The sequence below is a fragment of the Rhamphochromis sp. 'chilingali' genome (genome assembly GCF_963969265.1).
Source record: "Rhamphochromis sp. 'chilingali' genome assembly, chromosome: 10".
Lineage (NCBI taxonomy): Eukaryota > Metazoa > Chordata > Actinopteri > Cichliformes > Cichlidae > Rhamphochromis > Rhamphochromis sp. 'chilingali'.
Genome location: NC_137937.1, coordinates 27,967,454 through 27,993,552, shown reverse-complemented (window position 1 = coordinate 27,993,552; position 26,099 = coordinate 27,967,454). Strand labels below are relative to the sequence as shown.

Sequence of the window (26,099 nt, the reverse complement as noted above, 5' to 3'; positions counted from 1 at the left end):
TGGGAATTTTTGTTTACCTTCTAATTTTTATATAATTACCTGCTGTCTAGGATTTATTTTTCATCAAAATGCATTAGCAACATGATTTCGAATTCAGGGCTCAGTGTGCCATTTTAACTTTCACATACAGCACTAATGAGGAATTTGTACCAGGAGAACTTTTTTATGACTTGTGGCACAGAAAAATTTGTGCCTCTAACCTCAATTAGTAGTTGCCCATAAAACTGGACATTTGCATATTGTGACCCAAGTGGTAAACTGTCCTGATGCTGGTGTGCTGCAGAAGTCACCTAAACAGAATCTGTTTAAATTCACACTGACTGGTCACTTTATTAGGTATAACTGTTCAACTGCTTTTTAATGCAATTATCTATATCAACCAGTCGCATGCTAGCAAATCAATGCATTTAGGCATGTAGACATAGCCGAGATGATCCTGGCCATGTCTACATGATACATTATGATACAATGGAAGATTACTGAAAGCACAACACGTCAAAGCTCCAAGCAGATGTGCTACAGAAGAATTCTGTCAGCTAAGAACAGGAATAATTCTCAGCCAAAATTGGGCAATAGAAGATTGGAAAAACACTGCGTGATCTGATGAGTTCTGATTTCTGCTGCTGTTGGGTCAGAATTTGGTGTAAAGAGCACAAAGGAATGGATCCATCCTCCCTGCTATCAACAGTTCAGGATGATGGTGATGGTGTAATGACGTGGGGGATATTGTTAACAAACTTTGTGTCCTTTAGGACCAATTTGTCATTGTGTAAATGCTGACCATGTCAATCCCTTTATGACCACAGGGTACCCAACATCTGATCCTTTCAAGTTGCCACTAAGTGAATATGCTGTTACACTGATGGATTCTCGTATCAAACATGAACAAAGTTTCAAATAATGTGATCAGTGTGAGCCAAAAGCTCAAACTTTAGAGTGCTCTAAATGCTCAGGTCCCCTTTAATTACACTGGGTTAGACTACAAACAGGCAATATTTGCCCAAGTTAGAAAAAAATGGGTAGAAAATTAAAAATCTCAGCAGCTATTTCATGGTCTGCTATGACATTTAGGGAACACAAATGTCAGTATCTCCCTTTTTTATGTGCTAGAATGAGGTTTGCATCTGTTTACTTTAACACTATGCCAGCTCATGTGTGGTACAGCTTGTGCCTGTTAATGTCCTGATGTTTCCATTTAACTTAAATAAAGCCTCTCAGAACCACTGCAATTGCTTGTTAAAGCAGTCAAGCGGAAGTTTGATGTCTGATATAAGGACCAATTTCTTTTCCTTAAAATAAAGTATGAAAATCACCAGACCTAGGAACTCTTATATACTAACCCTTCTTATTTCTAACTTACAGCAGTCATGACAGACTGGTACAACGTGTCCATCTCAGCATCGTCCTCAGTAGGTGCAGAGGGTGGCAGGAGGACTACACCTACTTTCTGCAGGATGGATCTGCAGGATAAACAAAGCATAGCATAACTCAAACACTAGTTTAATCAAAGAAAATGTGCATAAAGTCATTCATGCACATTTTCACTGTTTGAAATAAAACTGCCCAGCTCAAAAATAGTAGCGTGAATAAAAGTGATAAACACAGCACCCTATTTAGTTTGTGTGTATGAATGTACCTTAGGGAGGCGTTCTTAATTTGGAGAGGACAAACAGTGTACGGGACTCTGAGGCTGTGATAGAAGAGCACGAGAGGGATGAGAGCGCAGTCCACGGCGCTCTGACGCACGTACACATAAACCAGCAGAGATCCCTGAATTAGAGAACAGAAGCAGCTTCTGATAAACAAAATTCCTCACATTGTAATTCATTACATCAAACAAACACGGATTGTGCAGAGGTGACGCACAGATTAAGGAGCGAATCAGTGACCTTAGATTAAATCTGCTTTTGATCAAGCCACACAAAGGAAACAGGAAGGAATGAAGAAAAATTTATTTTATGTTTTAAAACTAGCAAAGACACAGTGAAAAATGTGTGAGGTCAACATTCAAGTATTTAAAGATGCAGCCACAGTTCAAGTATAGGTGGTGAGTATGCCTGAATGGCTGGATTGATTGTAGAAGTTGACAGCGCAACTTTGTTTTTTTCCCAGTGTCAACAACAGCTCTATTATTTGCTTTGTGGTCCCTTATCTTTCGAGTAGCATTAGTGATTTTTTCCATTATGGACATGGAAATGAAGAGCTACTATCGCAAACTCAATTATATATCGAGTGAAGTCAAAGCAGAGAGATAAAACACGATGGCACTTCTGTGCATGCGATATTGTCGCTACAGCAAAAAGCGCTTTGCAATAAAAGAATTAAAACACATAAGCAGCCTGAGCATTGGTAGTCTTCATAAACTCATGATAAAAGATATGTTATTCTTTTTTATTTGCTTTTTTAATATAGTGAAAGACACAATAACTGGGTTACACCTGAAATTATTTTATATGAATTTGGTTGTAACTATAGCCAGTGGTTCAAACGGTTCAGTGAGGTCACGCTGTAACCCAACTTGCCTCAATAACGCAGAAAATGAGAGATTTTCAGGTTTGTCATGAAACAATTTATGGATGAATAAATTGGTAAAGATTTAGACAATGGGACTAAACAAGATTTAAATTGATTTTGTACACAGTCCCTCCAGAGATAACCCTCGATATATCCTGACAATTACACTGCTCAAAAATATCAAAGAAACACTTGATCATCACTGTTTAATACAAAGTCATAAACACAAATCTGAATCCATTTCACCTCCACTGGAGAGGCAATGACAAGGCAACCCCCAGAAAGGGAGGGGGGGCTCGTCTTATTGCTGCTGTCTAATTTTTCTCTAGTTTTGCTTTTCACTGGTCTCCTTGTCACTACTTCTACCTGCAAACCAATTAGGTGTCACAGGTAGTTGAGCTCCTCAGTAATGGTACATCCAATGTGGTTTACTGTGTCTCCCAACATCAGTCTGTAGAGTGTGAAGGAGATACCAGGACACAGGTACAAGAAAAATATCACTGCAGCCCTGAAAAAAATCATCTCCAGTGGGTTACTTATGAGCATGTTTCTGACCAAACTGACCAAAAGACAATGTTAAGCTGCCTGCAATATATCATTCAGCAAGACTGGTTTGGCAATGGGTCAGTGATGGTCCAGGTGTCAGCCAATAGTACCAAGATGAAATTATGAAAATCTCAGAGCCACTTCCACTTCATGCTCGTGCAGCTCCTCCTGCTGCAACACAATGCCCTTGGACAAATGGTGTAGTTAGTGCTTGAATGACAAAAGCACTCATACTACTGAGGGGTTCTCAGGCTCTTCATACCTGAATCCAGTTGAGAAGCTCTGGCACAGAAATAGCACCATAGGCTATTCAGATCCAAATCTGGGAAGAAATCCCCAGAACAACATCTGCTGTCTTATCAGGAGAAGTCCAGATGTTGTTGGATTTAATGGACTGATTCTTATATAGCACTTTTCTGCTCTCCCGGAGCACTCAAAGAACTTTATACAACACACCTCATTCACCCATTAAGACCTATTCACACAAGCACTTCTTTTCTCTATGCTTAAATGCTTCCTATCTAACATTCACACACATTAATACTTTGATGGACGCATCAGAGAGGAACTTGGTGTTAGTATCTTGCCCAAGAATATTTGGCATGCAGGCTGGAGCAGCCAGGGATCGAACCACCGACCTTACTCCTGAGCTACACCCACCCTAATGTGCATACAGACACATGGGTGTCAAAAAAATAACTGAGCCATCTGAAGATGCAAGTCACATCAAATCAAATCAAATCAAATCACTTTTATTGTCACATCACATGTGCAGGCACACTGGCACAGCACATGTGAGTGAAATTCTTGTGTGCGAGCCCCACAAGCAACAGAGATGTGCAAACACAACAACACAAACGAGCAAAATACAAGAATGGCCAACCTGAAACTAATAAATATATGTACAATATATAATAGTGTATGCATTTCTGGATGTGTATACTAAATATTTTCCTACGTGTGTGTGTGTGTGTGTGTGTGTGTGTGTATACACATTTTTACAAATTAAATAGTAAAAAAAAAAAAAATAAAATAAAATAATAATAATAATAATAATAAAATATACAGAGTTGAATATGTGCAAAACAAGTGGCATTTATATACAGTATGGAGTGCATAATGTTGAAGTTCCAGTAGTGAAGCTGAGGTGTCTATGACGTGTTCAGCAGTCTGATGGCCTGATGGAAAAAGCTGTCTCTCAGTCTGCTGGTATGGGACCGGATGCTGCAGAACCTCCTTCCTGATGGAAGCAGTCTGAACAGTTTATGGCTGGGGTGACTGGAGTCCTTGATGATCCTCCCCGCTTTCCTCAGGCAGCGCTTCCTGTAGATGTCTTGGAGGGAGGGAAGCTCACCTCCAATTATCCGTTCAGAGCACCGCACTACTCTCTGGAGAGCTTTGCAGTTGTAGGCGGTGCTGTTGCCATACCAGGTGGTGATGCATCCAGTGAGGATGCTCTCAATGGCACAGTGATAGAAGGTCCTGAGGATGCGGGGGCTCATGCCGAATCTTTTCAGTCTCCTGAGAAAGAAGAGGCGCTGCTGCGCCTTCTTCACTGTTTTGTTTGTGTGTACTGACCACGTAAGATCCTCAGCCAGATGTACGCCAAGGAACCGGAAGCTGCTCACTCTCTCCACAGCAGCGCCGTTGATGGTGATGGGGGTGTGTACTTCTCTGCACCTCCAGAAGTCCACTATCAACTCCTTTGTCTTTGCGACGTTGAGGGTGAGATGGTTGTCTTGACACCAGTGGGTCAGGGCGCTGACCTCCTCCCTGTAAGCCGTCTCATCACCGTTGGTGATAAGACCCACCACTGTAGTGTCGTCCGCAAACTTCACAATGATGTTGGAGCTGTTAGTGGCTGTGCAGTCGTAGGTGTAGAGTGAGTACAGGAGAGGGCTCAGTACACACCCCTGTGGAGCACCAGTGTTCAGTGTGATGGGGGATGAGGTGATGCTGCCCAGTCTGACCACCTGGCGTCTGTCAGACAGGAAGCTAAGGATCCAGCTGCAGAGGGAGCTGCTCAGTCCTAGATCCTGCAGTTTCCTGTCCAGCTTCGAGGGAACGATGGTATTGAATGCTGAGCTGTAATCTACAAACAGCATTCTCACATACGTGTCTCTCTTCTCCAGGTGTGACAGGGCAGTGTGTAGTGTCAGGGCTATGGCATCATCAGTGGACCTGTTGTGGCGGTATGCAAACTGTAGAGGGTCCAGTGAGTCGGGTAGTGCAGAGCAGATGAAGTCCCTGACCAGCTTCTCGAAGCATTTGCTTACGATGGGGGTCAGGGCTACAGGTCGCCAGTCGTTCAATGAGGAGATGGTGGAGGATTTGGGTACAGGGACGATGGTGGCCATTTTGAAGCAGGCTGGGACTACAGACAGAGAGAGGGAAAGGTTGAAGATGTGTGTGAACACTCCAGCCAGCTGAGCCGCGCATCAGCGTGTGATTTAAATTGTGAACTTTGATCTTTGTTGAATCCGTCCTCACTGGATTGAAGATTTTTTGTTTTCCACTGACTGCCGTTATGTCACAGTGAATTACTTATTGTATTTCAGAAACACTTTCCAAGTTGAGTATTTTATTCATCAGGACTGGATGTGCGACTTTTACTTTTAAAAGTCACATTAACTTAATTTCACAGCAGAGTATTTGAAAACCATTAGAAATCATAAGAATAACATTTGAGGTTTTCTGTTAGCGGAAGCTGTTTTCACATGCACTGCCGCGTGCAACATGTGAGAAAGCACAACTTCACACAACATCCTGAATGTACTGACGTTTTCCAGAGTTTATCTGTGAAAACAACTTTAGACACACACACAACATTTCAGCGATAACAAAGCTGAAGACCTCGCTCACTGAAATCATTCATGCCCATTTTAAGCCTGATTCAGAGTTATTTACGTCTGTTTATTTAGTCAACCATGTAATTGTGAAGTGTGAAGTTTGTTAGGAGAAAAAGAAAATAATTCCACATAAAAAGGCAAGCAGGAGAAACCTCAACTTTCAAAAGATTCCAGACAATTAGATCTGTTTACTTCACCTTACCGAATATATTCTCACATTTCTGTTTACCTTGAAATCTTTTGGAGTAGATGTGTTTACAAATGGGGCGGCAGCTTGTTTACCATCTCAATAGATGTCAGAGCACAGCCTAATGTGAAGCCAAAACCTCCCAGTATCAACACTGTGCAAACACACAGTGTACTTTCCATTTTTTGCAGCAAGCAGATATTTAATCTACAAAGGTGTGTGTGCATTTATAGAAATTTGTACCTCTTGTGAGGCTCTGTGTAAAGCCGACAGATGGTTGAGGTTAACTTGAATGCTGCCGAACACAGAAGCAAACATCTTCAGCATCGCCCAGCACACGAATCTAGTCAAAAGAGGATAGTGGGTGGAGGGATGTATAGAAAGAAGAGATGAAAAAGTTAATGACAAGAGATGCACACAAGGCCGTAATAGACAAATGAAGCCAAGAGAAATAATCACCAATAATATAATTTAGGAAACAGTTTAGCACAAAACGGGAGGAAAGGACAGTGTTAAATGTGATGTTATGTAAATGAGACAGGTGGGGGCAAGAGAAAGTGGGGGAAAAGGATGGAGATAAAAAAAATGATGACATAGGAAAGAAGTGAATCAGTAAGCAATAAAACAGCAAGTGTGAGAGGATGACAGATGTAGATAGAGACAAAGTCTATAAATGAGGGAGACTGAGGAAGCGAGGAGAAATTGAATTTTGAAGAGATTTCTTAAACTTCAAGACAGTCAAAAAGTTTCTTTAGAAACAAAATAAAGTTTCCACTTCATTTCACTAGACATTTGAAGAATTTCTGACACTATCTGAGGCTACAGAAACATGGTCCCAAGAGATGATAGAGTCATAACATCCAATTTCAATTTAAATACAACTTAGTGCAGAGATCAAAAACACGCCGTCCACTAGCCGTGGACAAGTTTGTGTCTCAAACAGCTGTCAGTCATCTTGAAGAGCATGATGATTGACAGCTAGAAAGGCATTCATCTGTAAGCAGTCACACAAGAAGCTTTGAGCTGTCTTACAGTAGCACATAAGCATTTCTGTTTGTCTCTTCAACACAATTTAGGGTTTGGAAAGCCTATTGTTCTTCCCCCGAGTGACCAAAAAGAAGTAGGAATTTGTGATATCTACATATCTCCACTGACAGCTGACTATTCCAATTTTTTCCAGTAAAAATTCTTAAAACAATCCTGTGTACAAAAATGTAGAACATTCTTGTAAGACAGAAATCCGAAACCCTGAGCCTCAAATTCTGCTTTTTCTGCTGGTTTAAAAAAAAAAAAAAAAAAAACATAAATAAACATAATTACTGAAATGAATTTTTTTTAATGAATCTGGCAATTATCTTGGGCTATTTTGTTGCTAATTAATATTCATAAGAGCTATGTTTCCCCCCCCTGTGATTGGCCTGTTCGTCATAGCAACCACAGCTGTGCGTTTTTGGGTATCGCCAACTAATACTGCAAAAACACTAAAGCCAACAATGTGTTAGTTAAGCTCTTAACATTTTTCACTTATTCAGTCCATCTATGTAATGAAAGATGTAAAAGTGACTCATGAATGGCCACGTCACTTTAAAAGAGGCTTTTTTTAATTAATTTCTCCATGCTTGTTGGGGACTATTCTTCAACACTGATCCACAGTAAACCTACAAAGCACAAGGACGGTCTAAGTTCAATTGATGCAACATTGTTAATGTTCATTGTCATTAAAAAACATTCAGCAAATGGCTCATTAATGTGTTTTTAATAGTTTTTGGACAGAATAAACCCTCAATGAAAATGAGAAAAAGCTTTAAAGACCTTGAGTGCACAAATGATACTTGTTGGCAGGATCAGTTGATGGGTGGCTTTGGTGTTGTCGAGGCTTTAAAGGGACAGTTGACCTGATATTTTTTAGATGGCTCTTTTTTTTAGTCATTTTATTTTGGAATGCCCAGTTTTGGAGATATTAGCTGTGGACATGTCTGCCTTCCATCAAAGTCCTTCTACAGGCAAGTCTTGTCACTCGCCAGTAATACAGGGTGGGCCATTTATATGGATACACCGTAATAAAATGGGAATGGCTGGTGATATTAAAGTCCTGTTTGTGGCACATTAGTATATGTGAGGGGGCAAACTCTTCAAGATGGGTGGTGACCATGGCGGCCATTTAGAAGTCGGCCATCTTGGATACAACTTTTGTTTTTCCAATAGGAAATGTGACACATCAAACTTATTGGTAATGTCACAAGAAAAACAATGGTGTGCTTGGTTTCAACGTATGATCGTTTTGGTCACTGCAGTTGCCCGCAGCTTATCTGGATGATACCAACTGGTCTTCAAGCAGGTTTAACTTTCACGATAACGTCATTTTTAAAAAAGTTAAAAGAAAAAAAAAAATCCAGATCTTATACATTTACTGCAAAAGAGAAGGTTATTGGCCACAGAATGGGTCAAAAACAAGTACGTATACAGCACAACCAAAGTTAAAACTGTGGTGTATTTTTACTGTGTGTGGGCAGAAATTCAGAAACAGCAATAACTCAGTTTCCTGCCCGGCTCTTGACTGGCTCTTTGAGGGCAGGAACAAAAAAAACATAATTTTTGCCATTACAGAATTCTCCAAAGCCCAACAAATCCTAGATTTCCATTCAGGATTTGTTGAAATGCAGTCTCTCTCTTATACTGCTTCTCTTGATTACAATGGGAATAAATCTCAATTAATCTATTTTGTTACTTGGGGAAACATTTGAAAACTCAGCATCAACATCACGTTCATGAAAGTAGAGAAAGTTTCATGCAGGAACTATTTTCTTTATACCAAATTACGCCCGTTTACTGTATCACTGCGCAGAAGAAAATGAGCATCTACCCATGATGAGAGGCTTGTGAAAAAAAGTCAGTAACGATCATGTCCTCCAAATAAAAGACGCCGCACGCATCTTTTAGTTGGCAGATGGAGAGAGGACAAAAGAAAAAAATCTTCCATGAAACTGCACAATTTTGCACTTTATTTTTTGTAACCTGGCCATGACATTTGAAAAAACAGCTGTCACTGCTGAGTTTTTTAAAAAAAAAAAAAGTATCTTTTGGCACTTTGAGCATCACAAAAAAGATGCCAACTAGTTCTGTTATATTCAAGAAAAGGCAATATCTCTAAAACTGAGCAACTCGCATCACAACAATGCATATGGATAAGCAGTCGTATAGACCTAAATTACATTTTAGAAAAGCAATGTTGCTTTAATGTTGAAAATACATAAAATTAACTCCTTAGCCATTATGGAGTAGCAGCGAATGAATGAGAATAAAATAGGAATTTCTCATAAATTAAGATGTGAAAATCTTTTAGAATCGTTATATCATCAAAAGGCTCATCTTTTCTGCATCAAAAGATTAAAAAAAAATCATTAAAAGAAATCGCTGCAGACTGCAACTCCATTTTTGCTTCAGGCACACCGATATGATACATCTCACTCGTTATTTCTAAATGAAAGGTCTCACAGCACAGCTCTGAATCAATATGCAAATGTGATGTATTAGTAAATACACACAAACAACCATCTTTGAACCTAGCTTTTTTTTCCCCCCAATCGACTCATGCACACATAAACAAACCTTAAGACGCCAGAGGAGATGCAGGTGTTAATGAGGGGGAGGAATGGTGAGAGACAATCTAGCTGCCCGTGGCCGTCTCCCCCCTCAGGTGCTTTGTGCTCTGCTGTGAGCGCCTTCTTCACCCTGAAACACATGGTCACAGGACAGCAGGGTTAATACGGAACAAAGCTTCATTTGTGCTACACTTAGACAAACACCAGCCTTCCAGTAAGACAACAACACCATCCCTGAGTGTGGAGGTTACATAAAGGTTAAACTCAATTACACAGGAGGAGGGACAACAACAGCTTCAAACTGAGGAACAGTGACAGAGATTGAAACCTCTCCTCAAGTTATCCCATCTTTCTTCGTTCACTCTTTATAGACTGAGATAGCCTTACTTTTCTGTTCTTTGCATGTCTTTGTCTTATCTCCACTAGTCCTTTCTCATTCTCTCTCTGCAGAACTGCAGGAACCCGTTTCATTTTCTGTATCTCTGCCTATCATTTATTTACTCTCCTCCAGCATCTCTACTCCTGTCATCCTCCCTCTCTTTCTCCTCAGGTACCTGTGACTCTGACAGACTCGCTCAAGCCTGCCGCTAACAGGACTGCCGTAAACCTTGCACCCACTCACAAACAGGGCACAGCACACCCTCCGCACCAGCCAGCCTCGATACCTGCATACAATTCAAAGAAATGAGCATGAGTGAGAGCGCTGGGACCAAATAAATTTGTGTGGCTTTGCCCGAATGCGGTGGATTCTCATACTACCTGGTTTGTGTCTCATTGACACTCAGCAGGTTGTGGAAACCAAGGGAATAGTTTTGTCCAAGCTTCTTGCTCTAAGCAATGACAAAAACAGATAAAGATAGATGACCTGAATGTCAACATCAACCACGAATGGGCTGTGTGGGGCACAATCCAATTTACTGTATAAAAAAAGGCTATAGCTGAAGGACACTATGTGAATGGGGATAGCTACAAGAGGATCTTTATACTCACAACCTTTGCGTGCCATATAAAGTCAGCATTTTTTACTCAGTGAAAGAGATCCATAATTACTCTGCACACTCACCAGACTGTCTGGGGTGCACTGGTGGCAGCACTGGCCCACAACTGGCCTGAACTTCCCCAAACAAGGAGGCACAGTTTTCATCATTTTCCTGATCTTTAATCCACATGACAGCTGGGAAGAAACACAAAACAGACACAACACAAACAGGATGTCACATGCAGAAAAACCACAACCACATCCACTTTTTGAAATAACACTCAACTGCCATGTTATTACGTACATAAAGCTAAAACTAATGTTTCTTATCTTATTTGACTTTAATTTGTTGCACCCTGATGTCTTTTGAGCTTGTGAAATTTTTTCTGTCTCTTTGATTGGTTTAACTCTGAATTCATATCGGCACGCCATTACTAGCAGTGCAGTAAATATTAATACAGTTCCCATGTGAGCCCCTGTATCAGACGCTCCCTGTGCAAATCAAACAAACAGCTCATGCGCTCAACAAGCCAGGCTGTGTACTGTATACTAATCAACCACACTTCAGGCCTCCCCGAGCAAGCTGACTGCTGGTCAGGTGTTCAAATATTTGCAGTACAGTACGATAAAACACGCCAACCGACTGATTATCATGGTCGATGTGTTGTGTTGATCAGGATTCAGAGTGATCGCCTGGCTTTGGGAAAAAAAGATCTAATCAATCTCCTAAGATCAATGACACTTTCTCCAAGTTGAATGATGATGGATTCCAGAAAAGAGAGCAGCTGACTGGTAGATAAGGTCAATTTAAAGACAAAACCTTATGATCATGAAAGTTTGGATCGAACTATCAATAACTTAAAGGGCCATACTCGTTCAGGGGAAAAGTACAAAGAAAAGAGGTAGACCAAAAAAATGAGAGGCATGCGGATTATCAGGCTAAACCTGTGTGTAAATAAGCTGGCCCAGCTCGATGACCAGAGTTACGCACTTATGTCTGCTCATTCCAAGGAGAAGGTAGAAATGCTTCGATCTGGATCTGATGCCCATGATATGTCATTAATTTCCTGGATTATTATTTTGTAGTTCTGTTCTTCTGCTAAGAGTGTTGTACATAACAAGAGATGAATGAAAGCCCCGGATCCAGACAGGAAGGGGATTTTACATTGTGCTGGCACGGCTTGTGCTATGTGATCACCACTTTCCTGGTGAGGAATTTTGTTTTTTAATGCATGTGAGTGGACTTATTGGGCATGACATCACTTTAAAGTTTTAGCTCATTTCAGTTTTGCTGAAAGTTTCAAGGCCTTGAAACTTGCTCAATATAGTAAAAGCTACATAAAAGGAACACGTGTGCGTTGGATTTGATTAGAGTCACTTAATTTTGTTGTACTTTTGTGAGTTTTAATGGAGTTTTAAAATCATGGGGTGATCTATGAATCCCTCCTGGTGGTGCATTGAGATGCTGCTGTGAAGTCTGATCACAGAGCTATTCAGCTGCCACAAAGCTTTGCATTCATAAGCTGTGGTGTTTGGAAACTCGACAGGGAATAGAAATAATTAAAGTAGTGATGCTTTCAAAACAAAATCTTTCAATGTACCATCAGTTAGAGTCATGCAATAAGGAGGGCAAAAAAAAAAGTTTATTCGGCTTCTACATATCAGAGGGAATTTTCTCTAGTTGTGCATTATTATATCCTGAAAACTTAAAAATCAACTCACAAAAATGAAAACATTAGACTGTTGTTTACCTATTTAAGGAAGTTATACAAAGATATTTATGAGGCAAAAAGTGTGTGAAACAGCTCAGTATTTTCTGTCACTCCGCTGTGTAACAAAAACTGCAGCTGCATTTTTCCAGTGACTTTGGGTTAGATCTGCATGCTAACTTGAAAGAACTTCTGCTCTTCCACAACAGTTTTTTAGATTAAGGTGAGTACTGATTTGATCATCCCAAAATATTTTCTTTACTTTCTCAGGGGCTCTTAGGGAATAAAATCATTCCAGCAAAATGCATCCAAGACCAGAACAGATTCTAACCCTGGTCATCTGTATCCTGCATAGATTCTGCTTTATCAGCTTTTAAAAATACAGCTAAAAGTCTAAAAGCTATGTCGCGTTTTCAGTAGCTGTTCAGTGGGCCAGATTGTCGTCTTTGGCGGGCTGATGTTGGACACTACTGATTTAGAGCCATAGAGATATTTCAGCGCCAAGAGCCCGACTCGCCTTTGCTGTTCACCTTGGCAGCTCATTACTTGTTGTCAAAATTGTAAAATTTAAATTTTAAAAGATCTGTAAAACTTGAGGAGAGCTAAACTCATGATTTGTTTGAGCTACGCAACAGTCCTGCTTGCTTACTTCGTCTTTAGCAGAAAACCCCAAACTCTTACTATGCAACATGAAATCTGTCTGAGTTGGCCCGCCAAGTCCACCTACACAGCTAGGAGCTGGCACACAGGTACATCTTAGGCCCCTGAAGGGTTATATCAAGATCAGATAGTTTGACGTCATTGTGTTGCCTGGCAACCACCAACCAATGCGCTAAAATGACCCATTTGTAGCATTTATGCGCCCAGAATCCTAAAAACACCTTATAAAAATATTATAAAAGTATTGTTTTCATTTCAATAGCAACATTCATATCCACAAAGTCAAAGGATGCACGACAGAGCACTGTGAAAAACTCTTGACTTTCTGAGATAATTTTACATTTCACCCTGCCACTCTGATTGGCAACAGCTTTTCTTTCTTTCTAATATGACAATGATCCCAAACAAAATGCCAATGCAGTAAAAGCATACCTAGATAGAAAAACACAAACTATCAGTCATGGATTGGCCTCTCCAAGGCCCAAATCTCGACATTATTAAAGAAGTGTGCGATCATCTTTATACAGACAGGAACAAAAGGCAGCCAGCATCCAAAAAAAGAGCTTTGGATGTTCTTCGAGAAGCCCGGAGAATTATTCCTGAAGACTACTTGAAGAAATTACAAGAGAGCTTGCCTAAGAAAGTTCAGGCTTTGTTGAAGAGTAAATATGGTCATACCAAATATAGATTATATTAGATATATATTTTTTGTGACTTAAAAACATTCAAAATGACACCTGTAGAAATCTGCATTTCTGGAAATCTATAGGGAACAAATTAGTAGCAAATACTGCGACTAAATGTATCCTTTTCAAACCACTGCTTTTAATTTCTCTGTACAGATAATACATACTACGAAGTTTAAATCCTTTTTGAATGCTTGTTAATGATTTCCTCTTCCTCTCAGTCTTTATGCCGATCTACGCTAATCGCCTAGAGCTGAATACCTAACACACAAAGTCAGATGTGAAAATGCTACAGTATAGACGTCCTCATTTCGGTGCAATGAAATACATAGGCATATTTACCATAACGTCAGTATTCCTTTAAAAATTATATTCATTTGTTGACGGGCATGTATGACTCACTGATGCATCACATCCACTGATTTGGCACATCAAACAGAATTAAACACAAGGGGCCACGCATGTTCTCTCATGATTGTGAAGAACAAAGCTTTTGAGATTAGTGCCCGTGGAGTAAGTGGGAGATGACAGTGGGAGAGAGACATGCAGGCAGTTCTTACAGCGGGTCTATTCTGCTGAATTGGAAGTGGAAGGACTGTGTCTTTGTTTATCCCATCATTCTTCTCCTGCTCCATGGTGAGGCCCCTGCTGATTTACAACCACAACCCTAAAAAAACAGAGAGAGATTGGGTAGGAAAAAAAGAGTATGAGGAGTCATGTCAAAAATGCTGCATTCTGACGTTATGTTGGATTATACTGTAATGTATGCTTGCGATCACATGTAAATGTTTTTAGTGCTTTTTGGAATAATTTGAAGGCATTTCATAGGGCTCAGAGAAAGACTTCCACCTTGCGATTTAAGATAACAAACACTCATCCACACACAATCTCAGCTTCCTTCTTGATAGTATCTCCCAATGCCCTTAGCTACAATTTCACCCACCTAACAAACCCTTTTCTTGCCCTGCACCATCACAAATTCTCTCAAATTCTTCAACACGCCTTTCATTCTTTTCAAATTAGGGGATATCAGCCTCTTGCTGCTAGTATCACTGAATTGGTCTCCTATTGCTTCCTCTTATTGGACTTCTAGTGGCAAACTTCACTTTAAAAGTTTTCTGCTTACTTCTATATGCAGGTAGGAATCAAACAAGGACAGAACTGCCATTAAGAGGTTAGAGATGTTGAAGAACTCGAGGCTGTCCTTGCTCAGCAACACACAGGTGAAGCTGCACGAATGCTCACTAGTAGGTTATAAATCATTAAAAGCAGGGAACATAGCCATCAGCTGAAAAACAGCTCTTATGTAACTGATGCTGGTCCCTTGCCCACTCTGAACCGTAGTAATGAGTGTTGGCAACATAGGTCACAGTGTAATACAATCTAGCTTAAACAGGTTATCTAATTGATAGCACTGGCTGTGGTGGAGCTCAAGTGAGTAATCATCTGAAATTAAGGTAGATTTAATTCAGATTAATTCAAGTTCACACTCTCCAAAGGGAGAGCTACGCAAGCATAAAAGCCACCATCCTGAGAGAGATTACCTTTGGTTTGTATAAGGCTTTTGATTCTACTACAAAAGGGTGAAGACGTGTGCTGCTGCCTTCAAATAAACCTTTTTCTTTGGCTACATCAACGCAATTCAGGAGTCTCATTAGGCACAATGAAAGACTCTTCCTTTGCATCTCTGTCTTTCACTGTGTTGATCCCATTCTGCCCTATTAACTTTGCTAATTAAAACTTAAGCCCTCCCCATGGGAAGACGCTCCATTTCCACTGGCTCAAGTTCCCACATTCATTACCAACTCCTGTGGGAAATGGCAGACATTGATAAGAGCTTCCCAGGGCTCTGTAGTGTTTCACAGGTGCGGCAGGTGATGAAAGAGACAAGGCAGCAAAATGGGAGTAAAGAGTGTAAAACTGTAAATTACACAGGCAGAGAAACAGCAAAGTCTCTAATGGGGTTATATAATCCACTCAAGGGAATACAAGACCACATGGAAACAGCTAGAGACAGCAGTATGCCAAGGCCAGGTCAACGTAACACTGCAAACAAGATTTTAATTTTCTATGTGCCATCTTACCAGTCAACATACAGTACAGAAATTAATGCAGTCGTGTAAAAACATTCACTTCAACATTGAGATCTGGGCCGCAGGTACCTCCTTAGAGCACTCATATTTATTCTTGCTTGACTCTTCCACTCGTTAAAACTTAACTGATCAATTATAGTATTTAATTAATATGCTGTAGTTTGCCAACGTGACAGCTCAGACCTAAGTGGGCCCATGATGAGAAATAATTAAGAATTAATAAGATTAAAAATCAAAAGCCATTAAAAGATGCCAGGACAGATTAGAGTGAGGATCATTTTAGAGCAGCAGTCAAAGGGATGTCAGCTGGTGCATTCATGTCTAGGGTAGGGTTAACCAGGAGTTAATAGCAGAGGCTTTAAAGGGGGTGTTATTGCTTTTTTCCTGCTAAATATTTTTTATTCTTGGACTATTAGAGTAGCTTTACATGATTTAAAGTTGCAAATTAGAGTTGCACCCATTGGCATCGGTCAACTACATTGCAAAGTACTGATTTTTGCAGCTTCCAATTTTCTTTCCGAGATTTATAAATGACACCAAAATCAACTTTTATTCAATGCTAATTATTTTTTTCATATTTTAATGAAATGAAATTAATAAACTTTACAATTTCCTCCAAACCTTAGTAAGTTACAGGTTTCTCCTCTTACATAAACAACTGAATATAGTATATTTTGCTGCTGGAAGGAGGAACAAATAATTCTCTGAAAACAGGTTGCCCAGCTTTACTTGACATTTTCTATCTACCTAAACAGAAGAAGGTGCAACAGATTTAGATAACAAAACAAATGTCAGTTATTTTGATTATTTTATTTATGTTTGTGACGAGACAATAGGACACCAACCCTTTACTCATTTTTCATTCATCTCCCTAATTTTCCTCATAAATGCTTTTGATCCTTTGCTCATACCAAGGCTGCTGGCTCTAGCTTAAGCCACTTAACCTTCATTTGTTTCTATAAAAAATTCAGGTTCAGCTGAGTGAGGGTGATTTAACTTTCTGATTAGATTTGTTGTTATAAACATTTTCATGGTGGTCCTCTCAGTGTTTACTTTGGACTTACTCACAGCAAAGAGCTTCCTTGCTGACAACATGTTAGTGTGTGGTTGTCAGAATTTTTGTCTGCGCCACTGTGGGGCATGCATCACAGATGCATGAAATGGACTGGTGCATAATTAGACATACGCAAAGCTGACCAGACCGAGAACATTAAACATTAGCTGGTCAGTTGGCCCATCGGTATTAAAAAATAAATAAATAAAAATCTTTATTTGTTTTATATGTACTGCTCCTTGGTGCAACCCCTCAAATGTTCTCTTGCACGTCCTATTTAAGAAACTGAAAAAGAACTTCCTCACACCCCGAGTGGGTACCGGCTGTGCACTGCTAGAGCTACAAAATGAACCTTCAGCAGGCCACTGGTGTGAATGTCTTTGACCAAACAATCAAAAATAAACTTCTTGAGGTTGGCCTGAGGGAGCTATCCGGTGCTTGCTGTCTGGCATTGTGAATCCCAACTGGAATTTGCTGTAGAATTCCAGAATACCACAACATGTGACAGACGTGAAAATGTCTGGAGAACATTATAATGCGTGTAACATCACTCAGCATGACCGGTTTGATGGCGGATCAATGATGGTTTGGGGAGGCAAATCCATGGAGTGACGCACAAACTCGACGCTGGAAATTGGAACCCAGGCCATTAAGTATCAGGTAGAAAATCCCATATCCCATCTGTTGTCTGATTAGGAGCAGGCCCCGACATTGTCAGGCATTCATTCAAACACAGGGAACACACTAACTACTGAGTACCATTTTAAGTTCCTGCAATGAAATTCTAGCAAAAGTCTTTTTTTCCTCTCTTTGATTTTCTGGTTGTCTATCAATTTAGTTCTTTCATCAAAGAATATGTTATCCTAGTTTCTAACACCTCACTCAGTCCATATCAAGATGGATATTGAGCCTGACTTTTTTCACATTGAGATTGATGATTTCAAAGTGTTCCTTTAATTTTTTAAGCAGCGTACACATATGCTACAATAATTACAATAATAACAGCTCATCTATCTGTAAAGGAGCTGCACACAGAGAAGATAACAGAATACATTTGTTTAAAATTCATCCTCCACACCTCCTAGAACAATTCAACTCTGAAATGAAACTCTTCAGATAGGGTTAAGATAGGCAGCACCAAAAAATCATTTTAGATGATGAGAGAAACTGTAACTCCAGGGAAAAACACAAGAAAGTGTGCCCTAGATGGGTAAAAACCCATGACCCTCTTGTTGTGTATCAGAAATCAATGAGCTACACTGCTGTCCATGCGGGACGCAGGAAGAGTTTCTCCTTAAATCTCTATCCAGGTATCATTTGGATTTTCTGCAAAAGCTTGAAAAGATAAACTGTAAATTTTTCTATTAAACCACGGCAATGTCAAAGCAGCAGAGGAATCACACAGAAATGAACTGCATGTTTCTGTCAGAACAGCTTAAAGAACTTAAACTGAAATACACAAAGACAACATTAACACTCTTAATCTGACAAATGGAAAGGTTACTCTGAATGCTGTCAGAGCGCATTACGTATACTGAATTTAGCTGAACACCGCACTGATGGCAAAAAAGGATTGCATTTCACTGATAGCTAAATAATCAACAAGATTATAGTAGCTAACAATAACCTTAAAAAGTAACAATTACAGCATCACCTCAAACACAGAATTTGTAAAACTCACCTCTTGCAGTAGAAACTTGTTTACCGTGTTTGTTTTGAATGCTGTCACAGCTGAAATCCCCACAGCATACAAATTAGCTTTACAAGCCCCTCTACCCTGCAACAGTCCTTGTAATGCTGAACACTAACGTCATCAAGACGCACTTTTGCAGCTGTAACCGACACTGGTAGCTAATTAGCCTGATAACCTGTCTATCAAATATCAAAGGTAACGCCCAGAAAATAGCAGCATTTCACATTTGGATATTTTTCTGTCAGTGGTAGTCTTTAGAGCCAGGATTTCCTTCTGCAAACAAAAATAACTATGTTGTAAACACACCATGTGAACAATTCAGACAGCAACGAATTACTGTAAGCTTGCGTCAAAACGGCAACATATACCTGGAAGTGGTGTCATTTGAATTACACTGAACAGGCAGCTGATCTACTAGGATTTTCCTGCACAACCATCTCTTTATGGAGAATGGTCTGAAAAAGAGAAAATATCCAGTGAGCAGCAGTTCTCTGGGCAATGTAAGATGTCAGAAGAGTAGGGATGGGTATTGATAAGATTTTCATGATTCCGATTCCATTTTCGATTCTGTTTAACGATTCGATTCTTTATCGATTCTCTTATCGATTCTTATTTTTTAAAAAGGAGAACACTAAGTTCGATTAGCTTAGAACTTTGTTTTATATCTTCTCTTTGAACAAGATAAAAATTTAGGAGTAATATGGCCTTACAAACCCAGCAGTGAGATCTTAAGAGATCCAGCCTACGGCTCTTCAATGGGTGTCACAGGGTCCCCAGGAAAAAAAATTGTAAATGTAAAATAATAAAATCAATATTCTTCTGTAGCAATAACAAAGTATAACATAAATCATTCTGTAGCAATTACACAAGAATATCCAGTAATGTCCCTGCCTACAATTAAACACATTCACTTACTGAAAATCGGGGGCATCTGCTGTGGCAAATGGGTGCAAACCTTTTACCACAAACTTAGTCACTGCTCGGTGACATTTGTCTATCCTGGCCTGAAAGGAGACGCTACCTGTAGACTGCAGCGAGAACTGCCAGCATCTGAGCCAGACTCTGTCTGTCTCTCTCATCATGGTCACCTAAATGCACAGTAATAGCAGGTTTTGTAATAAGGCAGATCGCGCTAACATAATATGCACTGTTAGTTGATTATTTACCTGGCGCATTAACGGGAGAGGACGTGCAAACGTTACCGCCGCTGCTCGGTTGAGATTCACGAGTCTGGAGCGGAATTAAAAACACGACATTCATTTAAAGTTATCGTGTGTTTTGTGAGTAAATGCTTTTGCATATTCGTAGTGTTTCCTCCCTTAATGAAATATCTACTTTGCAAGTTGCCCTGTTGTTCTCGTAAAGTATAATCAAACTTTTGAGCGTTTGCGGCCAGGTAAATGACGCTCCGCAACGTGGTGACGTCATTCGGGGCGACTGGAATCGATAAGGGAATCGTTTGCAAAAATGGCAAACAATTCCAAGGAATTGAAACAGTGGGAACCGGTTCTCAACAAGAACCGGGTTTCGATACCCATCCCTACAGAAGAGAATAATCAGACTGCGTGGAAGTGGATGGAAAGGAGGAAGACAATAACTTAAACAACAACCTGTTATAACGAAGCTATGCAGAAGAGAATCTCTGAATGTACAACAGGTCGAACTTTGAGCCAAATGAGCGACAGCAGCAGAAGACCACACTGGGTACCACTCCAGCCAGCTAGGAACGGGAAATTGACACAGCTTTTCATCCTGGTTGTCTGACTAATGAGTCTCAATTTTGGCTGCACCATTTGGATGGTAGGCTCAGAGTTTGGTGTAAACATGAAAACATGGATCAATCCTGCCTTCTATCAACAGGCTGTCAGTGGTAGTGTAGTGATGTGGGGGCCCCATGGTACCCACTCAGCGTAGTTTAAACCCCACCGCTTATCTGAGTATTGTTGCTGATCATGTCCATCCCTTTATGACCACATGGTACCCATTTTCTGATAGCCACTTCAAGCAGGATAACGAGCCATATCTCAAAGCTCAAAGCCTCCCAAACTGGATTCTTGAACATGACAATGACTTCACTCTACCCAAATTGCCTCCACAGTCATCAGATATCAGTCCAATAAAGCACCATAGGGATGTGATAGAATGTTAGATTCACATTATGGACGTGCAGCAAACAAATGTGCACTGTGTGATGTTGTCATGTCAACATGGACTAAAAGCTGTGAATGCCTTGTTGAATCTATGCCCCTATCACACTGGGGATTCACTGGTGAAAATGAGATGTTACAGAGTGCCGATGTAATAAAACAGCATCAATATGAGCCAAAATGCTTGTGGGCATGAGTAGTTATTAAATTATGTTGCCATTGTGACTCCTTCATGAAACCACTCATATGGGCTAGAGTCCTCACAAACCAAAAAACTGAGAAGCTTGTTGTGTATTTGTCCAGAGCCGTTCGATAAATCAGGCTGAAATGATCAAAACAAAGACCAAAATGTCCATTTGTGAAATCTGACTGGGCTTCAAACAACTAAGTATTATAAAAAAAACCCACTGACAACATGAAGCAAGTGGGTCTCAGGATAAAGGTTTCTCAATTTCGAGGGAGCGATTGAGGTGGCTACCAATTAAAGAACAGGATACAGGTAATTGTTATACAACAGATGAGTAAATACATTTGAGTTACCTAGGCAACCAGAGCCTAAAATGTCCACTAGTGACCAAAGCGATGTGCGATGTGTGTGGATACAGCTTCAGGCTCTGAAGTCCATGCAAATTTGTTACGTATAAAACTGGAGAGTAATAAACAAATATCTCTTCTCAGCCTCCAGGTGGATGCAGGTGGTGGAGAGCAGCACTGACGTGTCAGAGGCAGAGATGAGAAAGTCTGCAGGTTAAATTGACTACCAAATTGCGAGGGTGTGTTTGATAAATGACATGAGCAGAGTGAGCCACGAGAGTATTTATGATGCAGGCTTTGCCAGTGCATGTAAAGTGGGATTTTTGTCAGTGAGCAGAACTACTCTCAGCTGATCCCTTATTCACAAGGGGTCACCACAGCAGGTAGCCTCACATGTTTGATTTGGGAATTTAACACCAGACGCCCTCCTTGTTTCAACCTGCAAGGGATTTGCGTCTCCTCCTAGAACTGAACCAGGGATGTTTTGCTTGTTAGGCAAATGTGTGGAAACTACTACACATCAAGCCAGAAGAAAATATTAAGGATTTTCATCAGTAAGCATCACTGTACACTGTAGCGGAGCTGCAGATTAATAACTGAAAATTGGGGTTATCATAGAGAACTTCCAGAAACAAATGCCTGACAGCTTATTTCCCAGTCCCTGGTCATTGAGGATGCTAGGATATTATGAAACTGTCATTAATACTCCAGAAGCAACACCTTTTTCTAAAAGGTAACAGTATAAGTATCTAATTTCATACAGCTTGCAACTTTAAAAGATTTGCCTTATGTTAAGTCAGCTAAGGCCCCTGTGCCACACAGGAGTTGGCAACTACCCATTCCTACTTGTCCCGAACTTGCATTTCATGTGTTTGTTTTGTGCAGTTAATGTATTTGTTTATGTTAATTCGGCTATGCCAGGGCCCTGCTCCGATTGGTGCGTGGATATACAGCCCGACGAGACTGGTTCCAGCTGGAGGACCCGCCCATTAAAGGAGGCTGGAGTGCCACGGCGAGGGAGGCTCTCGCGTCTCTCCTCACAACCCAGCAGTATACCTGTGGCAGCCGCTGGCTGCAGTGCCGTTTTGAAAGTTGTGGAAGTGGAGTGGGTAGGGGTGAGCTGCGGTTTCTTTTGATCACCAGTTTTCTCCTGTTTTAAATTAGTTACAGAGGTCAGACTCTGTCTTTATTTTTGACTTTATTTTGGTAAGGTCAGGGGCGCGGGATTTGTTTAGATTTGTTTTGTTTATTATTTTGGCTTTGGTCCGTAGGGACAACAAAACTCCCGTTTTGTTGTCCCTAGACTCGACTTCTTACCACTTTGTAAATAAATCACATTATAAAGAAAGGATTTGTTTCCTGTTGCTGCTTGGGTCTTGGGGGTGGGGGGGGTAAACATGAATTGGGGGCTCGTGACTGCTGAGTGACTGCTAGCAATTGCTGTGAAACTGATTGGTACAGAAACTGTCAACAAGCTTAGATACCGGCCAACAACCTATGGCAACCCCCAGTAACTAGGGAAAAATGTATATTCCCTGAGTGGTTGAGTGTAGTAATCGGTTAAAACCAGAGCAATCACAAGCTTATCTTGCGTCACCAAAAATTGTTTTGCCCGCAGCTGCTTGAAATCACCAAATTTCATTCACTTTCTATGGTGATCTGGTGTGGACACAGCTTAGCATGCGATGGTCAAGACAGACAAACTATTATTTGGACAATAAACCAAACCGTGCATATCACAACAAAAATGCATTGCATGTCTCAAAAATAGTGCTAGAGGGGTTCTGCATATTAAAGAAATAAGACATGGAAAAAATATGGATAAGCTATGTAAAATATACACGCAAATATCTGTACAATATATATACACATATCTTAACGTGTTTTTTTTCCATTTAAACAAATACAAGCATGGCTTCAGTGTGGATTGAATATCCCAATACTGTGGAATTTTCTGGAAACAAATATATTTGTCATACTTTCTTTTATCCATAACAATCCCGATTCCACAATCCTTCATACAGAAACCCCATAAACTGCTGCATAGTTTCATTGTTATGCTGTCTTGAATGGGATGGACCCCCCCGCAACAATGACCAATTACTTTGTTCCAGTATTTGGTGTGAAATAATCTATAGACAATATGTGACTATAATAACTGTGACAAATGTTTGCAGCAGACAGACAATGAGCCCTCCTATTATAAAGAAAATTCAATTTGAGCAAGGTTTTATTAAGGAAAGCACAAGTTTAAAAATCCAGTGCTGCATAATGTACTTAGTGATAACATTACCCGCATGCCTTTGACATGTATGAGCCTTCTTCAACAAACCACCAGGGAGCTGGGATTCTGCTGAGCAGGCAGATAGATTACGCAGCTGGGACAGCATTGTGATAGTCTTGTATTTACAGTCTACAAGAAACCCAGGCTGTCCAAAAAAGAATGCTAATATGGTAAATATACACAACTATTCAATCGAAGGTGTGAGCTGTCTCACCGCTTCACTGCGCGCACACACACAGAAAATCAATCTGTGAATCAGTAGCTCTGCGTCACGGAGCCAGAGAGCATCATCGATTTCCCAGAACAAGAGGAATTCTATAACTTTACACTGTGCTCTCTTTCCACCTACAGCCACACTGTTTTCACTTTAATGATATAGTGCATGTAGGTAATCTTTACAGAAACATTCTGACAGCTATCAATCAAATAAAACTGTTTAATCAGAGTTGTGTATCTGTAACTAATAGCACTACAGCTGGATTTGTCATGGTCCTGGGCCGTGTTGGCCCAGTATTCTTAGTTCTCTTGTATTTTTGTATTCAGTTCCCTGTTTAGGTTCTGTTTCCTGAGTTGCCCTGTTATGTGGTTCCCTGTGTGCTTTCCCTTTGTGACTCTCACCCCCTGTGTGCCCCTCTATGTATTCATGAGCCCTTGTCCCCTTTCGTGTTTTATTCCATGTTTTCCCCAGCCTGTTATGTCTGTGTTCTCCCCGTGCTCTCTCCTCCTGTCTGAACCTCTGTACTTCCTGTTTTACTTTGACAGTCTCTCGTCAGTATGCGTCATGTTGTGTTCACTCCTGCCCTGTCTCGTTATGATTATCTGTGTCAGCTGTGTTCCCCGTGTGCTCCCACTTCCCTCGTTAACCCTCTGTGTATTTATGTCTGCGTCTCCCTCAGTTCTGTGTCGTAGTCTCCCTCATGCTGCGTGGATTTCCCTGTGTCTCTCTCCAAGTATTAGTTTCTTGTGCCCAGTTTAAGTTTTGTATTTTCCTGTCATCTTGTCAGCAATAAAGCTGCCTTTTGAGTTCATCCCTTGAGTCCGTGAGTTTTGCGATTGGGTCCTCATCCTGCCTGCCACACAGCCGACCTTGACAGGATTAGTTATGACCTTTTTTCACATTTGTTCATCTAAGTCAGAATTCGAACATGTGGTATAATTTACAATATATTAGTGCAAGAATTACTCCCAAAATTAATTTAGAAAACCACATAATCCACTTTTTATGGGAAGATTAGCTTGTCCACACCCTTATCATATACAAAGACAGCTCCTAAATGTGTGACAAAGGCTTTAAATGTGCTGTATCAAACAGCAGCTTTTCAAAAAATTTCACACAATTATTTGTTATCTTGTACTTGTCAATCAATTACCCGTCTTTTGCCAGCATGGAAATCTTTTCATCTTGTGTGATTCACTGAGCGCTATAGATGAGGTCTTTTAAAAAAATAATTTTTATTTTTAAAAAAGTACATTAGCAACTTCTGCATTTTCCAAATAAGAGAACTAAACTTTACAACAATCAGTGCAGCTTGATTGGAAATTCTGCACAGCAAAAATAACTTGAAATTTTTAATTTGCTACCGTTTAGCCAATTACTTTTGTTTAGCAGTGTGACTTCTACACATCAATCAAATCAACCCTCACAGATGATTTCAAATAAAATAAAAAAATCCAGTTTTCAGTTGATAATCAAATTGTGCAACATGTAGTAGGATACGCAGCAGCAGACATCAACATTTTCATTTTAAATACTTTAAAATGTAACATGTGGGAAACGTTCAATTATAAAATATATGAAACATGATCTCAGATACACTGACCGCAACACTAATGTGATGCATCAGATAATTCTCTTTTTATGGGAAGACTAGCTCCTCGGCAGCCTTATCATAGAGAAAGACGGCTCCTAAATGTGTGACAAAGGCTTCAATTCTGCCGTAATTAACAAAAGCTACAGTTTTGTTAGTTACTGGCTAATACCAGTCAACAAGGTAAATATGAGCAGGTAAAGCTGCTGATAATTTGGTGCATCTACTGGTGCTTATTACTCACATTTATTTTATTTTATTGTAGCACAAAGCTACTAATTCATAAGCAGCAGGTGGCATTTTGTCTGGAAAACGCTTTTAGTGAGAATTATGCTATTCGTGGTTTGAAACAAAGCCACTCCTCCGTATGAAGTCTGGTATCATTTGATTATCAATTCAACTTTCTGCAACATCACCGTGAGGTATAATTAATCACAACTTGTGTTGTTGCTTTGGAACATCCTGCCAACTGGGAAGTTGCACATACTAACATTAAGGAAGATAAATTAGTTAAACTGCTGTGCTAGTATTTAGTATTTAGTATTTATTTATTTATTGTCATTGTCAAGAACAATGAAATTGCGTTTGGGGCTTCCATACAACCCAAAAAAAAGAAGAAAATAATAAATACCCCTTAAAACCCAAGTGTACATATTTAACCCAGTGTGACTCCAATGCAATAAGACAATCCTTAGCAATAATGTTCGTAGAAATTCAGACAAAGACCTGAGAAACATGACAAAATACAACAATG

General features: G+C 40.1%; 1 protein-coding gene across 10 annotated transcripts in view; it reads right to left on the bottom strand.

The window, feature by feature from the left end:
* Positions 1-26,099, bottom strand: part of gpat2 (glycerol-3-phosphate acyltransferase 2, mitochondrial) — a 190,590-nt gene that overhangs the window by 29,269 nt on the left and 135,222 nt on the right. For 7 of the 10 annotated variants that reach the window (XM_080893742.1, XM_080893739.1, XM_080893746.1 and 4 more), the window contains 8 exons: positions 14,293-14,399; positions 10,762-10,872; positions 10,458-10,528; positions 10,253-10,363; positions 9,706-9,828; positions 6,340-6,439; positions 1,637-1,770; positions 1,361-1,460 (listed from right to left, as the gene is read on the bottom strand). In XM_080893742.1, the coding sequence (XP_080749868.1) occupies positions 1,361-1,460; positions 1,637-1,770; positions 6,340-6,439; positions 9,706-9,828; positions 10,253-10,363; positions 10,458-10,528; positions 10,762-10,872; positions 14,293-14,367 (825 nt within the window). In that variant the 5' untranslated portion in view covers positions 14,368-14,399. The remainder of the gene's footprint in view (positions 1-1,360; positions 1,461-1,636; positions 1,771-6,339; positions 6,440-9,705; positions 9,829-10,252; positions 10,364-10,457; positions 10,529-10,761; positions 10,873-14,292; positions 14,400-26,099) is intronic. The other 3 variants (XM_080893747.1, XM_080893748.1, XM_080893740.1) reach the window with 2 other exon arrangements.